This window comes from Tinamus guttatus, unplaced genomic scaffold (assembly GCF_059628265.1).
Source record: "Tinamus guttatus ecotype Peru unplaced genomic scaffold, ASM5962826v1 Tinamus_guttatus_pri_ptg000065l, whole genome shotgun sequence".
Lineage (NCBI taxonomy): Eukaryota > Metazoa > Chordata > Aves > Tinamiformes > Tinamidae > Tinamus > Tinamus guttatus.
This window is the reverse complement of record NW_028288599.1, coordinates 260,350-279,393: the sequence shown is the minus strand read 5'-3', so window position 1 is coordinate 279,393 and position 19,044 is coordinate 260,350. Positions and strand designations below refer to the sequence as shown.

Genomic DNA, 19,044 nt, shown 5'->3' with positions numbered 1-19,044 from the left:
CTTAGGGTTGGAAGGGACCTCTAGAGATCATCTAGTCCAACCCCCCTGCATACGCAGGGACACCTAGAACACGTGGCACAGGACTGCATCCAAGCGGGTTTTGAAGATCTCCAGAGAAGGAGACTCCACAACCTCTCTGGGCAGCCTGTTCCAGTGCTCTGTCACCCTCACTGTTAAGAAATTTTTCCTTAAGTTCCTATGGAATTTTTGATGTTTCAGTTTCCGGCCATTTCCTCTAGTCCTATCAGTGGCCACCACTGAAAAGAGACCATGACCGTCCTCTGCACTCCCTCCCTTGAGGTATTTATATACACTGATTAGATCCCCTCTCAGCCTTCTCTTCTCCAGGCTGAACAGGCCCAGCTCCCTCAGCCTCTCCTCATAGGGCAGATGTTCCAGGCCCCTGATCATCCTTGTAGCCCTGCGCTGGACTCTCTCCAGCAGCTCCACATCCCTCTTGTACTGTGGAGCCCAGAACTGGACACAGTACTCCAGATGCGGCCTCACCAGGGCTGAGTAGAGGGGCAGGATCACCTCCCTCGACCTGCTGGAGACGCTCTTCTTAATGCATGGTCTACATGGTGAAGGCTAGACTTACTCTCAAGCCTCAAGACATGCTCACACTCCTACCCCAGACAGACAGCAAGGCTCAGCGCATGCTCTGCTCCACACAAAGGGTCACTGACTGGGAAAGAGACTCTGCCACTGCAAGTACCTGCAATACCAGCCTGCTGGTAAGGGGAGGTGGAAGCTGATTGAGAAGCTGCCTCCACATACATGGGACTTGACAGTTCTGCTACTGGATCTCAGATGACTGATACTAATATACCTATAGGTGAGATAAAGCTTTCTACTAGGTTAAAGCACAACTCTCTCTTCCCTTCCTCCCCTTTAGCAGCTTTTCTCAGTCTGCTTGTGATTCAGACTATCTGCCCTCAGTGATGTGCAGATAACACCGTGGGCTAGGTTTATCACAGGGATTTCAGAGGGTCTGGGGCACTTAAACAAGCGGACAGATCCTGACCTATCTGCCTATACCTCTGGCATAGCCTTGAGTCAACTCTGGATTGCCACAACAACTCTTGCATTGGGCCACAGACAAGATTTTCTGCTTCATTACATGTATTCATATCCACACGGACCTTGGTCATTTGCCAACTGCTGAAAGCATTGGAATGAGTCAGGAACAAGTGAAAATGATTGTAATTTAAGAGAAGTGGAATCTTTTTCCATGGTTTTCCATTATCATCTGGGTGTTCTGCTAGCACTGATGACCCCAAACTGACGGGGAAGGCATGGTCTGTTGCTCTCAAAGCAGACTTCACAGACCTTTGTCTGTAATGAAGAAAGGGCAACCATATAATCCAAGCGACATTAACACAAGAAATGGAAAAGCTCTCTCCACTGGTGACTCCATTAAAACAGGCATTTCTTTTCTAGCCATATAAACAATCTGGGCCAAGCACTTTATGATGAGATTGCTAGCACAGGAGAAAGTGGATGTGAAAATATTGCAAGCACTTACGAGTTTGCTACCACTGTACCACAGCACTAAATCATGTCCTGCCCCACTGGCTCTTATAAACGTCAGAGGGGGCTGTCTAGCTGTAATGGGAGGTGACAGCTAATCCAATTTAACAACTGTTTAAATTAAATCATGTATTACCACTCAGATAGGATAGTACTTCTACACAGGTAGAAAGCAATAGCCTCAAAACCACCTGCTTGACCATCAAGAAATCCAAACACAGCTTCTCTTTCCTGTGCTTAGCACCAGTTGTTGAAGTCATACATGCTAACAGGAGATGGCTGGCAAGAATTAGCACTTCAAACAGGTTGACTTCATCTTCCCAGTGCCAGCTGAGATCCAGAAGGTGCAAGTTTTGACTCTTCACTGCAGCACATTCCCTAGTGATGCTGGTGTCAGAGCACTGGCTCCCTGTCTCATCTCATGAGCGTTGGCAGTGCAGGCAAACCAGCCTTGTGAGACTGAGATTGGGAATAAAACATGTTATGTCATGATACGTTTCAGGGCTACACTAACAAGGGGGCAGTTTAAGTCCGACACCAAGTATATTACTACCTTCTGAAATTGTGAGCTCCATCCCTCCCATTTATTGTATTGAAGATTAAATGCAGAGCAATGGAGCTTTTAATTCAAGCCCTTTATGACTGTGGAGGCGTGCACAGAAATTCTCCTGGAAGTGGTATGGACTTTTGTGAGTCAGCAGCAGAAAATCATTCGTCTAGTAGGAAGAGAAGAGCCCTAATCTCAGAGCACTGAAGGAGAATTCATCTTGATTTCTGGACTTGGTCATTCCCCTGCTTCATTTTCTCACTTTTCATAAGGCAGGGAAGTCTCTGCCACTCTGTGGATCATTGTGACAGAAAGTGGAATTGCCACATTAAAAACCTGGGACTGGATGGCATGTCTTGGGTTTACAAGACCATTCATTAGGAGTCAAGGGATAACACCCTATCTTTCACAAAGGATCCCACTATTTTTCCCTTCTAATAGCTTTGATTCCCAAGCTTCACGACACAGATATTCCCCTCCTTTTTTGTTATGTACTGATTCACAGTCAGCATTCAAGAGTATTTAAACTCAAATTTAAGATCTAAACAATGCCATACTCAAAGGACCTTTGTCCTACAGGGCAGATTTGAGATGAGTACCTCAGCAGTTCCTCTGTGTCCTCCTCAGGACTCCTGTTCAGCACAAACTCCCCGCTCTCAACGGCAGCTGGTAGCAGTAATGAGTCACCCAGTCTCACCACCCCACCAAGGTCTGGGTCTTCAAATAGTTTCAGATCTAGAAAAGGGAACCAGAAAAAGCTAAGAAGTCAAGTAATGCTTCATAATACATTACCTGCATTAACACTAGCTAGGAAATCTGGTGATGGGTCTTTAAAAAAAAAAAAGAAAAAAAGCATGTATCAAATTATTTTTACACAAGGACTTCCAATCTACAAAGTGTGATTAAACACATCAGTGATACGCCACTCTCAGGACTTGGTAAATCTGATTCCCTCTTGCATTCAAAAGTAGGTCACTTCATTCTTGTTAAAGAGCCATAAGTGTAGGAGAGTCAACTCCCACAGCTGTGGAATACCTAAGCCCAGTAGTGAATGGCTAAGGGAACTGTAGGCCATATTTATTTCCTCTAAAATTTCCTCTATTTCCTCTAAAATTTCCTCTATTTCCTCTAAAAATTTCCTTATTTCCTTCCTTTATTCTACCCCTAAGAATTCTCTTAAGATTCCCAAGTCATTCTGTAACCTGTATCATTATATTTTAAAAGCTCACTTATACAAAGTGCTTTAGAAAAATCAACCTGTTTATATAAACAAATGGAGAACAGGTTTACTTTGTTTCATCTTCTTTCTGGGACCAACTGATGAGAAATCTTTCTCTGGGCCAAACAGTCCTTCCTCTGGATCAACTTCCTCTTCAAAAATGGTTAATTTAGGCTCCTCTTCTTTCTTGGCTGGTGAAGCAGATACCTTCTTTGTTTTTTTAGTTCTAAAAACATGAGAGACAAGAAAATCAGCTGCAATTCTGCATTTAACAACAAAGATTTATGGCTTGCAGAGTCCCATAAACTGAAAATAGATGGAGGCTGGGAAAGCATCAGAGAAAGGTATGTAGGCATCTGTTACAGTCCCTGGCAGGATATTGAGCTAGATGAACTTTTGGTCTGACGTAGTCTAACTGTACTCACATTTTGTATTCTTAAGAACCATAAGGGAACCCAATGGGAACTGGAGGAGCACTGCTAGCAATGCTGTACTGTGAAAACCACCTATCACCCTTCTTGTTAACAGTTCTACTCCTCCCCCGCAGAAAGCTTAAAATAAGAAAGAACAGTTGTTCCAGCAACACTGTTATAGACAGACAGAAAAGGAATGGCTTGAAAATAAAGCATAGGCTGAACCATTGCACTGATCCCTTTGGAAGCGTTTTAAAAGGTTTCTTCGGTTCCCCTCCCTCACCACTGACTGCTGCAGTTTCTGATCGATGCATAAAGGTGCCAGTTAGTGCATGAGAACATCCTCATATATCCCAAAGGAGACACGGTATGAAGTCTTCTGTACCCTTAAGATGAAGTGAGCACAGACTGGTAGATGCTATGTTGGACAGACTGCATTTACAAAAGTCAGTCAATACTTTCTGGTACCACGAGTAAGATTAATTTGCTCTAAATTTAGCCTTCTAAAAGTTTGACCATGAAACAAAGTTAATTTTTAGACTTTTCTAGTCAGTGGAAAGAGACATATCTCTATAGGACAATTAATCCCATCTATTTTGAACACTGACATCTGGATGCAATAAATCTGCAGATTTCTCTGTGTGCCTCTCCAGTGGGCAGAGGAGGAGGCTAAAAACTGCTTTGGATTAAAGGCCATTTGCTGAGGGCTTAAACTAGGGGAGATTAATCTCCTTCCAAGAAGAGAGGGAAAAGTACTTGTCTCATGCTCTCATACCTAAGAGTCATGTTCCATGAGATGAAGCTAAAAGGCAGATTTCACAGTAGGGCAGCTTGAGTTATGAGGCAGAAAGTGTCATTAAAAAAAAAAAAAAAAAGAATTTAGAGCATCCAAAAGCCTTTGGATGGAAAGTCCAATTCAAACTAAGTAGAAAGAAAATAATTCCTCAGGGTAACATGTCCCTCCTAAAAAAACCTCTAGATTTTAGAGATTTTTTCCTCTTACCAGGCACAGCTTGGCAACTACTAAGTCAGTGTCTTTGAGCACCTCTTACATTAGAGGATCTGATTTTCTCCTCTGCAGACAGCAGGTCAGGTTTCAGCCTAGGGCAAACCCAATTACCATCATTTAACATGCCGCAGTCATTAAAAGCTAAGAACTAAGGTCAAAAGATTACACACACATTCCAGATACACTGAGGAACCTCTTCCAATTACAGCTGTGCACATTGAGGCCTGTTAGTTCCATTTTCAGAAGTTTTTCAGTAACAAAATAGCACTTCTGCAGCACAATATCTTGCTAGCAGCACTTCACCTCTTTACAACAGGAAATGCTGCTCTCAGCAGCCCAAGAGCCTCATGCAAAACTTAACTAGTCTTATCCAGAAACATATCCCATTCTGCAAACTAATGATATCTCTGGTTTTCACTGAGAAGTTCGCTGAACTACTTTTGATATACACAGCTTCCTTCTTAGAAGGGAAGAAACTTCCAAGGCCTTGTTTCTTTGCATTTGTCCTCATTTTGGATATGCCTAGAGCGACTTCTGCATTTGTGCTAGTTTTGCATCACCAGCTCTGAGGAATGATCTCAGATTGAGGCACGTGTATAAGAGGCTCCTTCCACTGACAAAACCTAAAGTAACACTACATACAAACTAGACTTTTCACAGAGGATTTCTACACAAAGTCAGAATTACTGCTTCGTTAACTGCAGTAAGTAATCTAACACTCAAATGAGCCTGAGTATTGAAGGAACAGGTAACAAATGGTAATAAATGAGAGCCATTACTTAAAGGACAGGAAGAAAAGAGCAATAAAGCTGAGTCTTACAGAACTGGCACATTTATTAAAGAATAGAATTAGTAGGCACAAATAAGTAAGATCTTTTGGGGAAGGAACAACCTTTATTTGCAGAATTCCTGCCTTTCAATGTACTAGTACTCTGGAGAACTGAATCAGCATGTAGATAAGGATTGGAAATCCACAGAATGTCCAAAGCCTTCAGCAAGATGCCTGTCCATCCAGAGAGTTACAACAGCTCTCCTGACGCACGGGGGCTTGTTACGCCACGGGAGCTTGCCCATGAGCCAACACATCCCCAGGCAACAGCCCTCCACCCTTGCAAAGGTAACAACGGGTTTACTATTAGCATTATGAGCTATTACTATTAGTAGTATTAGCTGAAGTATCTGCCACAGAGTAGCCGAATGCTGGGAAACACCAAGTAAAGGGAGAAGAACCATAAAAACAATGTCGTAACAAACAGTGTGTAAAACAAAATGAACTGAAAAGCCTTGGGATTAAACCTCTGTTTAGTCTAGCAATCAAACCAGCCCACTTACACCGACTGGCTTCTGTTTTGCCAAGGGACTCCACTGGCAGTTGCAGGGCATGGGGCCAAGCCCACAGGGTTTGACTGCTACCAGTAGGAACATGAAGAAGTTGTTTTTCTGTCTTCAAGTCGTTTCCCCCCACTGCCCTTCTAAGGAAGGCAGAGCTGAACTGCCAAGTAATTCCAGCATATCCATACAGGGACTCCGTTGAGGTCAGCCTCCAACTGTGAAACAGAATTCCCACGGTTCTGTATATAGCTGGGCTGGTTGAGCCTGTGCACTGCAGAGCAGAGGTTAAGAGATGGGAAAGGGCATGTAAGAAGTTTCAAAGTCTGTCTGAGGTTCTGGTTTCACAATCTGCTTCAGCTGGCCTGGGACTGTGTTGGAAGAGGTAGCTCTGCCCTTCAACCTCACCATGTATCTGCCACCTCCCATGAGCTGGGAACCAAGCTGGCTGCTCAGGAGGTCCCAAAAGTGCTAGACATAGCACAGAGGAAAAGCACAAAGGGACATGGAAGGACAAAAGAGGGAAGGAAAACCACATCCAGTAGCACCATGGACTTAACTTGAAAGGAGCCGTTCATTAAGGCATTGGTACTTTCCTCATGCAGGAGATCTCCTAACATCACACTTGCAATGTTGGCATGTGACATCTTGAAGCTATTTGCATCTGGCATAAGATGACCCATGTCATTGCTTCTTCCCTTGCCATGAAATGAGGGGACTTTTCAGTGAATTTTCTAATGAATTTTAAAAAACTGCCAAAAAACATACCAATCCTAAAATGGATGAACCCCTTGTTCAGCTGAAGAGCTTTCTGAAAACTTACCTGTTTACCCAGTTGAACCTACTGGTTTCTATACATGAAACACTGTGAGCCATCAGTGCCTGTAAACGAGGACTGATTTTACAGCCTTCAGCCTTCACTGAAGAAGACTGGATTAGAAAGAGGCATCCAAAAATTAGTGAGTACGAATTTGCCTAGTCATGCTGCAGGCTCACTTGAAACCCCAGCAGAAATTCTTGGCTCCCCAAAGACTCTCCATCACCTGTGAAAATGTCCATAAAACCCCGTATGCAGACACAACCTCTTTCAAAGCCAGCCCATTCTGCAAAGCAGTCCTCCTTTTGCTGCTTGCAGACACAGTGTTGGTCACTTGCACAGAGGCGTCCAGAGCTCACTGGCACATCAATACCGCAGAAAAGCTTTTTTTGATCACCTGTAAAAAATTGCAATGGGGACGACTAAGACTCTCCAAAGTGGGAGGATAAGATTCTCAGATCTGCATGTGTGATATCTATGTTGTGAACCACAGGGCCTCCAGATCCATAGTGACATATAGCTTGAAGCAAAGAGCCTAGGCTCTGTATCTTATTCAGTAAGGCAGGAGAAACCATATTCACAACTGGTTTAAAAGACAGGTAATAAATACCCACTTTTGTTTATGCAATTATCCACAGTAAGTGCAACCTCAATGCTCAGCCAAATACTTTATCATTCATTATCCTGAAAACACAACCATCTCTTTTTTCCTAGGAAATGCTCTGGGAAAATAGTATAATAATAGTGTTCTAATAATACAGAAAAGAATTACTTGAAATACACACGTGTGTATTTTAGGACTGTCACTAGTCTTACACAGACAGAGCTCTCTAGCACAAACAGGCACCCCAGCTCCCACAACACCTCTATGTTCTGGCTTTCACGACAGAACTGCTACTAATATAGCAATAATATTAGCACATCTTGAAAACCATTTCTGAAGAACAGAGATCCTATGCACCAGTTCATGCAGAAAACCAAGTGTCACCTGCTGCTTTCTTTTCACTCAGCAGTGCTCGTTTTCCCAAGCTGTCTGAGAACAACACGCAGAACAAAAGGGGTCATTCTCATCTGCTCTGGGCCAAGGAGGCAGAACAGAAAAATGCAAGTGAGCTCCACGCAGCCTGACTGCTAAGCACGAAGAGACAGGCCCTGGCCACAGGGATACCTTATCTCAGCTTGTTTCTTGTTAGATCTCACAGTAACCTGCAGTTTTAGATGGCCTTGGCAAACTCCCAAATAAGATAACTCATAAGAGATGAAATCAATCTATTAGAAATCATTTAAAATAAGAACATTAAACTACGGGGAAAATTTATTGTGCTGCAACTTTCGGATTAGTTGTTCCAACGGAATAACAAATTGAAAGAAAGCAGGAAGGAACAGATTTTCAAGACTGCATTTCCACCTAAGGACATGCTTTAGTGCAAAAACTTTTTTTTTAAGGGTACAGTACTCTAGAGTACTTCTTATCCCTAAAAACAGCTAAAAAGTTTTAAAATCTGATCTTAATCTTTCTGATGATATCCTTCCAATGTAATTTAAAAATAGAAAACATGACCACACGCTGACAAATTTTGTTTAGTATACAGCTCATTAGCAATAATTATAATATAGGAACATTTCCTGTAAAGCTTTCATTTTAACAACTAATGAAACACACAGGCATTAATAAGCTCAGCAAGAGAACAAGACTCGCGCAGCAGCTTGCAAAGAAGAACATTATCATGTAGGAAAAGTCTTTATCATTTTCCTTTGATTTTCTAGATTAAAGCAGAATGTGAGATCTGCTGAAACAACTTAAGCACAGAAAGAAGAATTTCAAAATATAATCAGGCTTAAATTAAACTACAGCAAAGACACTGATCCAGATAGGACAGGCATAATAGACTTGCCAATATGATGCGAAAAAGCCCAAAATATTTCCAAGTATTTTGGGAATTGCCTATAAAGAAGCAGAATGGCACTTTCAGGGTTTCTGATGGCAGCAAAATAGCTCTTATCCTCATACTCGCATTAATAATACATGTTTTCAAATATGCACAACCATATAACATGCCCTAATGTGTTTGTGAAGAAAAGACCAAATGTCTTTCTGCACCCTGAAGGTACCTGTTCAACACATTTCAGAATTTCAGAGAAGTTTCCTTCCAGAGGGGAAGGAAATGAATAAATCTAGTGTTAGAAAAGTACAACGCCAAGGACCAGGGGCTGATGAGCATTGTCCTGATGCTGGGTAAAGTCAGGGAAAGGCAGACAGTGGATGTAATCAGAAAATAATGGAAAAAGAGATCACTACTAAAGTTTTGCCAGAATCATACTGCCTTTTTTTTTTCTGTTTAAAGACTGTGAGCTTGGTTAATAACAACATCTTACCAGAGGCTGACAAACAGACTCAAAACCGCACACCTTTTTTCTTAAAAATGGGACTGGGAGAATGGAAACTCCTATACCCTGTCTCCTGCTGACAGGGATGTCACTGTATTTGTTTCTGTGCAGAGAGAGCAGACATATCTGTACCTTAGGCACCTCATCTGCCCCAAGCAAGGATAGATGAAACAAGAACAGTTTTTCATTGTCGGGACCAGAAGGAGTGACCCTCGTGTCTTGCTGTACTGGCTGTGGATTCGTAAAGCAGCATCACAGCAGGAACGATGGTGATAAGATCTGCACTTGGCGGATATCATCTTGAGTTACTCTCTTTATTTGTATGCTTGATAACACTGGATTTTAAACTGCTAAGAGAAGAGAAACATTGATCCTTGCTCTGCTTCCCTCTTCTGCAGTACCTTGTCTTGTACCTAGTCTTTACCTCTCCCATACCATCTTCTCCTTTCTCATCCCTCCTTGATTTGCTTCCCCAGATTTCTGGCTAATATCAGGTACTTTTAGCTTGATCTCTAGTTTCTGCAGCACTGCCTTCTTCCCTAGACTATCGGCTAAGGCTCTTGGTCATCTTCAGCTCTCTCCTCCTGTACCAGCATCATTCATCTTTCACTCTCCTACCTCTATTCTAGAATCTTTTTGTTCCTGCTCTAAGTCTCCAGGTTATTATTGCTTTTATGCTTCTCAAAAAGATTACAGGCTGCCATTGGAGGAGAAACAGGAAACTGCAACAAGAATGTGAAAAAAAAAGGGGGGGAGAAGGGAGAGGAGGAAGAAGAAGAGGATGAAACTGAGGAGAAGTAACAATAGGTAAGTTAGAGAAGCAAAGAAAGGGAAGAGGTTGCACCTAAGCAGAAATGATAACCAACTATAACAGCTGACCACCAAAAATAAACATGGATTTTTAACAGTTACTTTTGATAAAAAATAAAAAACATGTTAAATCTCAAATAAATGTAATTTTTTCTGAGCAAAGGAAGCTTTATCAGGAAAGAATAAGGAAGAACAGCTGAGACTTAGTATTAATTCTAACAGATGTTACTCCATGATCTACCTCCTTCGAGGTCACTGTCCATGTGAATGGATCTACTTATGGGAATAAGCCCCAGTTTTATGGTTTGAGCCTATAAGAATTACACCTCAAGGAAAAAAAAATCCATTCTCTTACACTAACTAATGATTGCTATAGGTCTGTAGCTCCTAAGACAGTGAAGTCAGTGGACAAGGATTGTGTTGCACATCTATAAAGTGTTGTCTTCATGCGGAGTAACTAGGTAATAAAATGTGGAACATGATAAGAATATGAATATGACAACTGCAATGAAATCAATCTACCAACATTGTCCTTTTATGAGACATTCTTCATGAAATGTCTGAGCAGCATTAAAAATAAAGTCAATCAAGCAAAAATAAAGATAGTGCCTAAGAGCCATGTACTGAACATGTATCTGCTACATGCTCAAAATACTAAGGAAAAAACACAAGAAGGAAGGCTTCACAGACCAGAAATTAAAACTAATGAAAATGTCTAAAATTTCAGCAATAACCCAGTATGGAAGCTGTTCATTCTACAATATGACAGCCCCTAAGATATTGACCCACAGCTAACAAGGCTTCAATTCATCTTTATATTTAACCTCTTCCATTTTACCTTTCATAGACATAACATTCTGGAAAAAGCCAGATGTGACATTTAAAGGTCTCCAAATGCATGCACTTAGGGAAAGAATTACCTTAAATGTTTTAGCAAGAATTCTTACAACTCTAACTTACAAGTGACAAATGCAAACAGCAGCCATTTTGGAGAGAAACGAGTGGTTACTTCAAAACTGAAATGGTGGAAAAAAAAAACACACAGTGAACACATAACTTAGTCACTATTAAGTAATTTTTGGAAAAAAGTTGAATTGATAAATACATTTGAACATGTGATTAGTTGATGCTGCGTTTCCAGGAATGGGGGACACTCACAGCTCTTAAATCAAAAAGGTTTGCAATTGCTTGGTGTTTCCTCCCAAGGAAGGGCATCCTGTGACTGTTCTACAACTACTTTGCAAAGGTTTAATTTCACTGTACTTAATCTTCTTCTCCTCACAGTCTGGATCCACTGACATCTCCTGGCCTGCTAAGGAGATCTCAGCAGGAGATGATTCCCACCGTGCTGCCCCTCCTCACCTCATCCAAAAGCAGATTGGCTACAAGAACCAGGGATGTGGGCCCAGCTCTGATTGCTAGTTGCCTGTGAACAGAGAAGCTTCTAATTCATAAATCAACAAAAGAGGATGTTTGCTTCTAAAAACCTGTGGTCTCTCTCTAAGTCCAGGGACTCTGTGGGAAACGCTGCCTCAAGCCTCCTTCCCTTTTTGCCTAGGACCTGCACAGTCCAGGAAAAGCACTGGCAAAATACAAACCATGTTCCAGTCTAAAATTTTGCTTGACATACCTGTCCCACTACACCTAGAGAGCTTATTAAAAGCCAGAGAAGTGCTGGGTACCAAGGCAGTGAGCAGACTCCTGCAGCAGCCAAGCAGAATCTGTGCTCAAACACAGGCTCCTTTAACAGAGCAGTGTCTTGACCCATTGTTGGCACAGCCTGAGGAAGGAAGACGTAGTTGAGCCCGTTTTTCCATCCTCTTCCTCAGCCAGGGTCCCTCCCTCACCGCTCACTCTTCAGAGGTCACTTCTTCCTCGTTGCTGTTCTGCCTGCTGCGCCACAGGGAAAACAAACCTATTGCCACAACACAGAGATGGCTCCACGGGAAGGAGATTCTAGAAGGACACAGTGAGATGTTGCTGGAGCTAAATGCTACTGCTGTGGCTGCTCTGGCTGCTGCCTCCCCTCACCGATCCCAAGATCAAAAGCGCTCCCATAAAAATAAAAGCACAGCTTTCTTGCCTTCAGATATTTATTTTTGCTGAGGGCAGCTAAAATTGCTCTGGTGAAATATTCCCCAGGCCACGCATACGGCTATTGCACAAAGCAACTTCTACTTCTGCTTTTGCAGCCACTGCTGTTGTTCAGCCTGCAGGAACAGGCACAAGAGGAAGCACTGGAGAGACAGAACTCGCCCTCCTGCACAAGACACTGAGGCTCTGCAAAGGCAGCTGCCAAGGAGCTGCTTTCTGCGGTCAACATAAAAATAGCTGACATAGGTCACTGTTTCTTTCTTTTTTAATTGGGTTCCTATTTACTTGTTGTGAAGGGAAGGGTTTTGAGGCTCCCTATCTGCCCCCGGCCACCAAATCCCATAGCAGAGGTGCCACACAAGCAGGAGGAAGGGCATACGGCTGTGCTGCTGAAGGAGAGCACCCTGGAGCAGGGCTGTATCCCTGCTATCTAGTGCTTGGCCTTAGGTTTTCCGTGGCCTCAGATGGGATTCCTGGAATTATGACTCTGCACCTGAGTTTTAGCTGACAGAGCGTGAAAGGAAGCGAGGGCTCTGCTGGAGCCCAGCCAAGTGACAGCCTAAAAAGCATGTGCTTGGGACACGCGTGTGGGAGGAAGGCACGGGTGCTTTGGGATCCTGCCACAGGACTGCTACAGAGACAGCTAAGAGATAAGCAGAGGGCAGAAGGGTTGATGATGCAGAAAGCAAGACTGTGTCTTCAGCCAGGTTGTCCCTTTGACCAAGGGTTTAAAGACACCCTGGCAGCCCTCGGTAACGCTCACAGCCTGTCGGGCAGCAGCACGACGGCGCCTTGGCTGCCCTCGGCCTCGGCGCTGCGCTGCCAACAGCTGCCCCACGGGGCAGGTGAGGAGCACGACAGCCTCGTTACGTCTCCCACCACCTCCAAAACGCAACGGAAACGACGCCTCTTGCCAACAGACTGTGGAATTTGGGTGGCTCCCGAATGCCTCATCACCTTCCATAGTCACTCCCGCTGCACCCCTGTGTGGCAGGGAATGCCAACACGCCGCTTTCACAGACAGGGAACTAAGCTAGGTGCTGAAAACCAGAAGGGACTTGCCTGCAAGCCTGAACATGAAGCCTCTGAAACGGGGAACTGAAACGAATTCCCCCTGATCTTGGCCAGCAACGCCAAGAGGAACCACACTCTTCTCCTTCCTGTTTGAGCATCCTGAGTGGCACGGCACTGCCCTTGTCTCCTGGCACCATCACCGAGCAAATAAAAACAACCCTAATGACTTGAGGGTTTGCGGTAACAGCCCCGAGGGAGGAAGGGAGGGTTAGCCCTCAAGAGCCTCTTAAGAACGTATTTGTTTTATCTTGTTAGAGGAACGGCCACTCTGTCACTCACTGCCAAGACAAGAAACAAGGATGACTCGGGAACAAGAGCTTCTACAGCACGACTGTTATACAGAGGAGCCGCCTATGCTGGCAGATAACACATCACGTAGGTGAAAAACAAGAAATCTTTAGCAAATGGGGCTAGGTAATGTTGTAAGGTACCTTTGAGGCCCAGACGCTGTGTTCTGTGTTTAATGATGCCTTCAAGAATGCCCAAGACAGGCAAAAAGCAAAAAAAAAATGAACAGAAAAAAGTCCTGGAAACCTTCCATACCAGCCACTCTGACTACTGGATGTATTGTGCCAAGTCAGTAGCAGTTATTACAGAAAATCATGGTCATAGAACAGACCTCAGAGCAAGAATTTACACTAGCAAATAAACCAGGCCAAGACCCTTCCCTGATGGCCATGGACACGGCACAGCTCACACCCACACAGCTGATCCTGTGTGATACTCCAAAACAGGCCGCATGTCCAGTCCCAGGCTGGCTCCCAAACTTTGCCCTTCATTGTCTAGATTGCTGGCTGGAACAGGTCACTGTAACCAGGCTACTTACTTAACTGTATGGATGACAGTGTTTGGGCCCTTGTTCTAGCCCTGCTCTTCACTTTGTTTGTGTAGAAATGTCCTCCAAGAACTGGACACATACTTTAAGTAGCCCTTTAATTGCCCTGATTTATTTGGTGTGGTCAGCAAACACATCTGGCATGAACAAGGTCGAGGTGAAAGGGACCCAGTCCTTCCAGGCTTTCCCTTTCCTGGCCAACAGTTAAGCTGAACTATGATAAAAGCTGCAAAACATCCCTGGCATTTCATGCTCATGGAACATCCTCAAGTGCCAGACTCAGTGCAGCCTGTGTGGAGTAAAGCCTCTCTATGGGGCCCAGTCCTGACTCCTACATGTGCTCCTTCTCCAGGCAATTTGTGCAGAATGGAAAGCCAGAACATGGAAAGCCAACATCTCTACTCACAGATGACACGGTCAGGGCCTCAGCTTTGCTGCTTGTCCACAATTACTTTCTGGTCAGCTTGCCCCAGAGAGCAAAAGGGTTTTGATGCATGGTCAGGAGCTACATCATCCCAGCTGGCACGGAGCAAGACTACAGTTCCTGTCCAGTTTTATTTCCTAGTTAAGCTGCAGCCAAAACACCTTCCACAGCGGCACAGTTCACTGTGATGATAGATCTTACCCTTTTCTGACCTGGACAGAATGTGTTGTTGTCAGGCAATATGATAAGAGAGGTTTGGAGCCTTGTCCAAAGGCTATGAAAGGTAACATGAAGCATTCTTTAACTTCAGTGACAATTGTCATTGCCATGATCTCAATAGCACATTTCTAATAGACGTTCCCCTGCGAGACCTCAGACCTCTAAGCAAAAGTGAACTTTTCCACAGGCAGACTTATGAAATCAGTTTTATTGCTTCTACCAAACACATAATGGAGAGATGTAGCTTCTAAATACTCTACTCAAGAAACAACCTTTCTGAGGTTTCAAGAGCAGCATCAAAACCTGCTGAACCCCAGCTTTATGTCTGTGCTTCGGAGCAATCCTCCTTCTGTGGGCACTTTAGATGTTCCCTGATCCAGCTAATGCTGCAAGGGGTTGTAGCAAGGGGCTCTGATCCCCCAGGTGTGTTAATTAGTACCAGTCCACAGCCTCAATAGCCAATTCACGTGTTTTTGGCAAGATTATATAGCTCATTTCCAAAAACAGTTTTTCAAAAGCTAATTCTTTCATCCTTTGAAACCAAGACAGCAACAATGGCTTTAATAAAGTCTGCTAAGTTGGGAACTTGACAGCATATTGAATAAAGGAAAAGCAAGTCCCCCATCTTGATTTAGCTGAGTGCACATTCACCCCCACAGACAGCTTCTTCCAGAGCAAACAATCCTGTTCAAGACAGTGAATAGGAAAAAAAAAAAAAAACCAAAAAAAGAAAAAAACAGGGGCAGTTCTGAATCTGTCCCACATTAACAGTCTGTCTCATCTACAAACAGGTCTTTGGATCTACTAAAGATTTCCCCTGCCTCAGTGAAAGGAGGAGGCTAATCGATGAGGTAATGCTTTTTTATTCTAATTAAGGACTTGAGTCACCCTATTATTCCAAAGTCCATAAAACAAAGCATGTTTAGATCTGCCCAATTACCTCATGCTCAACCCTCTTCCAAAGCAGGAATAATAATAATAAAAACAAAAAAAACCCCTAACTTTTCATTCTGTGCAGTTGTAAATTTATCCTGTGCCCTTTAAGAATCCGTTGCTTCCTACTTATCTGTCTGCTAGCTAAGGACTTACTTAATGTGCCAGCAAAATGCCTGATGGCAGCTTCTGCCTTCACCGCTGTTTAGCTCCTCACTGCTGCAAATGACCACACGCTGCTGTCGAGCAGGATGAAAAAATCAAAAGCAGAGAGTTCACTTAAAGGACTATGGGAATTATTTGAAAGCTGGTGCCAGCTAGTGGCAATGGGATTTCATTCCACTTCCCTGACATTACTCGGCATTACAAGTCTTCTATATACAGAAAAGTGTGCGTGTGTGGCAAGTTTTATTGCTTTAATATATTGCAAACAATGAACCAGGTCCATTAAAAATCCCATGACCTTCTCCTTAAAAGCAGACTCCGCTGCGCTGGTGAAATTACAAACTGGGTAGTTAAATTTACATTGGTGCAATTACTCCTGTGTTACCAAATGAGCTGCACATCCTTGCCTTGCTGCCTGATGCTGCAATGAGGGGCTGCATTAAGCTGTGAGCTTCTTCCTGTGTTTTATCCCAGGTGTAGTTACATTTGGGTTCTGCATGAAAGCACTGCTGGATGGCATACACAGCTAGAGCAGTGCACAGGTACTCAATCCCTTGGGTGCAGGATGATGGTATAAACACAAAATCACTATTCATAAATCCCATTAAAATATATTCCGTGTTCTAATCAGAGAGAAAATAAAGACCATTAAAATAATTACTTAAATTCCGTCCCAGAGGATCCTCAGGTTGCAGCTGCAAACATACTGGAATCACTCAAGCCAGGCATGCAAACAACTCACAACTGAAGCTTAAGCAAGGCAATTGCTTCAAGGTAAATAACGGCAGGAAATAATGACTGCATAATCTTTTAGGACCAGAAATTCAACACTAGGCAGGAAATAGGAAGGCAGCTAAGGACAATGTTGGCAGGAGGGAGAAAGCGACGCTCCTAAGTTTTCCTTGAGTCAGGGAAGTGACTAGGTCCAAACTGAAAGAAAACAAGAGAGCAGCCAAATTCAGCTCCCTTTTCAGCTCCCTAAGTTATCCCAGGGCACCCGCTCCTCTCCAAACCTGTCTGTTGGTCTGAGTGCCCCAGCTCTGATTCACCACTCATAGTTCTCTCTGACTGCTGGAAGTGGATACAGCCACAGGGTTTGTTTGTTTGTTTGCATTCACCTGTCAAATAAAGAAGAAACATTTATATAACTTGGAGAATTCAGGCAGAAACCCAGGAGTTCCAGAAAATCCCATGTTTTCTTGAATATTATGTTAGCAACTGCCAAAGGACAGGAATGAGAAGAGGCCTAAATCCTTTTCACATCCATATCAACACTCCTGGTTGGAAGGCAGGAGCATTGCATTTTATTTATTTGCATTTCCTTCTTTTTCCTCTCTTTGATGGAGAAGAACCCTACAAGCGACGATGCCTCTGTTTTTTAGGAAAAGTTTCAACTACCAAAAATGCTTCAGGGGACAACCAACAGGGTTGTTTACTGGGGTTTCACAAGTTGCCAATCTGACAGCAGCTGGACTGGAATTGCGACAAATATTTGTGTCACTTGGCAGGAGTGACAGCCGAGCATGCCTTGCAACCTCAAACTGTGACTCAACAACTGACAGAAAATAAAGATTTGCCTGTCTAAATCCTGAAGGCCTCGCAGCTGTGAGCACCGAGTGCCCTAAACCAGCATGCTAGGGAAACAAAGCTCTTGCTTCTTCCCCCCTTGTTCATTGTTCTAAGCATTGAAATTCGTTAGAGAAAACATAACCTGGGTCTTCTCTCTTCTTTGCTGTTTGGGCACCTCCACCCTCCTTATGCGTTGAGGACGGACAGACGTGCAGCTGCACGTGCATCCTCCCGGGTCCAGGGCAGGAGCTGTGCGCCCACCTGGCCAGACCGAGCAGTGTGGATTGACGAGGGAGGGAAGAGCAGGAGGACACCCGAGGCTCAGGAGGAACAACTCTGCTGACCACGGGCAGAAGGCGAGCAGCTACACACACGTTTTGGCAGGTTTGCTGCAGACCATCTGTCCTGTGGGCAGCTCTCCAGCACTAACTGCTGCTCATGCCCCGAGGTGCCTCCTCCTGCAGCCTGCCTGGCTCCGCAGGGCTTTGGCAAGGCCACGACCAGCTGGCTGCTCCCTCCCCACCACTCCAGTGCTCAGAGCAATCACCTGCTTTGCAGCCAGAACAGGTCCCGAGTCCTTTATTAATCCCCTAAATGACTAAACCAAGAGATCACAAACCTTTGGCACCGGGAACGGTTGTGCTTGACCTCAGCAACAACGAGTGACATGGATTTTAAAAATACTTCTGGCAGGGGGCCCTCAAGAAGTCTGCTCTCACTGGCCTCATCCTTTCCGAGCTGTTGTTAGGAGTTAGTTGCACTTGTGTTTACACAAAACAGATGCAAAGCTGCAACCTGGATGAAGATAAGTCATGGGGGGAAATCCGCTGCAAAAACAGCAAAGGCAAGAGCAGGGACGAGAACTGCCAAGGATCCACGAGGAGACAGGAGAGCTCTGCCTGGGGAATACCAACCTCTTCGCTCTGTACAGTTTTCCAGAAGAAAAAAAAAATGAAAAGGTTTAGGGCAGCAAAAGAAAAGGGACGGAAAGGAGGGAGGGCTGTATGTAAAGAAGCTGCTGTGACCGGTGCTAATTGCTGATGGATACAGGGAAATACAGGAAAAGGTGGGTGCTCTCAAGCTGGTGAACGCCAATTACCTCAAAATTTAATCATATCTATAAAAAGACACGCAGAAAGCTTCTGCTTGTTTTAACCCGTTAGGTACTCGTGTTCCTTTTGCAAAAAATCAGTGCTGCTTTGCTCAGGGAAGCTGGGGCCTCAGGGTTATTGGAGTGAACTGATTGCAAGTACTAAATTTGTTTGGTTTAACACACCGAGTGAGAGAAGAGAGATGCTGAAGACCCTACAAAGGGGAAAACTGCACAGTTCATCCACAGAGGGAAGAGACAAAACCCAGCTCGTTCAGCTCCTGTGATATATTTTTCATTGAAGTTGACTTAAGATTTAGAGCTAGAAAGTTGCACTTGGTCACACTCAAGCATCTTCTGACCACCAGCAAGACCAGTGCTGCAGACGAGCTGCTAGAGGAGCCGCGGGTGCCCTCCTGGGACAGGCCAGCCAGCCCTGACTGCCGCCCAGGAGCCAGCGCGGGCCAGCAGACGCTTCCAGGGGCCAGTGTGGGAATCGCGAGCCTAACGTGGAGGTGCCGCTCTGGACATGGCCACACAGAGCCTGGTTGGCCTCCGAGAACAGCCCCTGGCACTAGT

At 44.2% G+C, this 19,044-nt stretch overlaps 1 protein-coding gene across 1 annotated transcript in view; it reads right to left on the bottom strand.

Annotated features, from left to right (window-relative positions):
- Positions 1-19,044, bottom strand: part of HS1BP3 (HCLS1 binding protein 3) — a 48,358-nt gene that overhangs the window by 9,617 nt on the left and 19,697 nt on the right. The window contains exons 5-6 of the mRNA XM_088519636.1: positions 3,368-3,522; positions 2,677-2,812 (exon numbers count right to left, since the gene is read on the bottom strand). Of these exons, the coding sequence (XP_088375762.1) occupies positions 2,677-2,812; positions 3,368-3,522 (291 nt within the window). The remainder of the gene's footprint in view (positions 1-2,676; positions 2,813-3,367; positions 3,523-19,044) is intronic.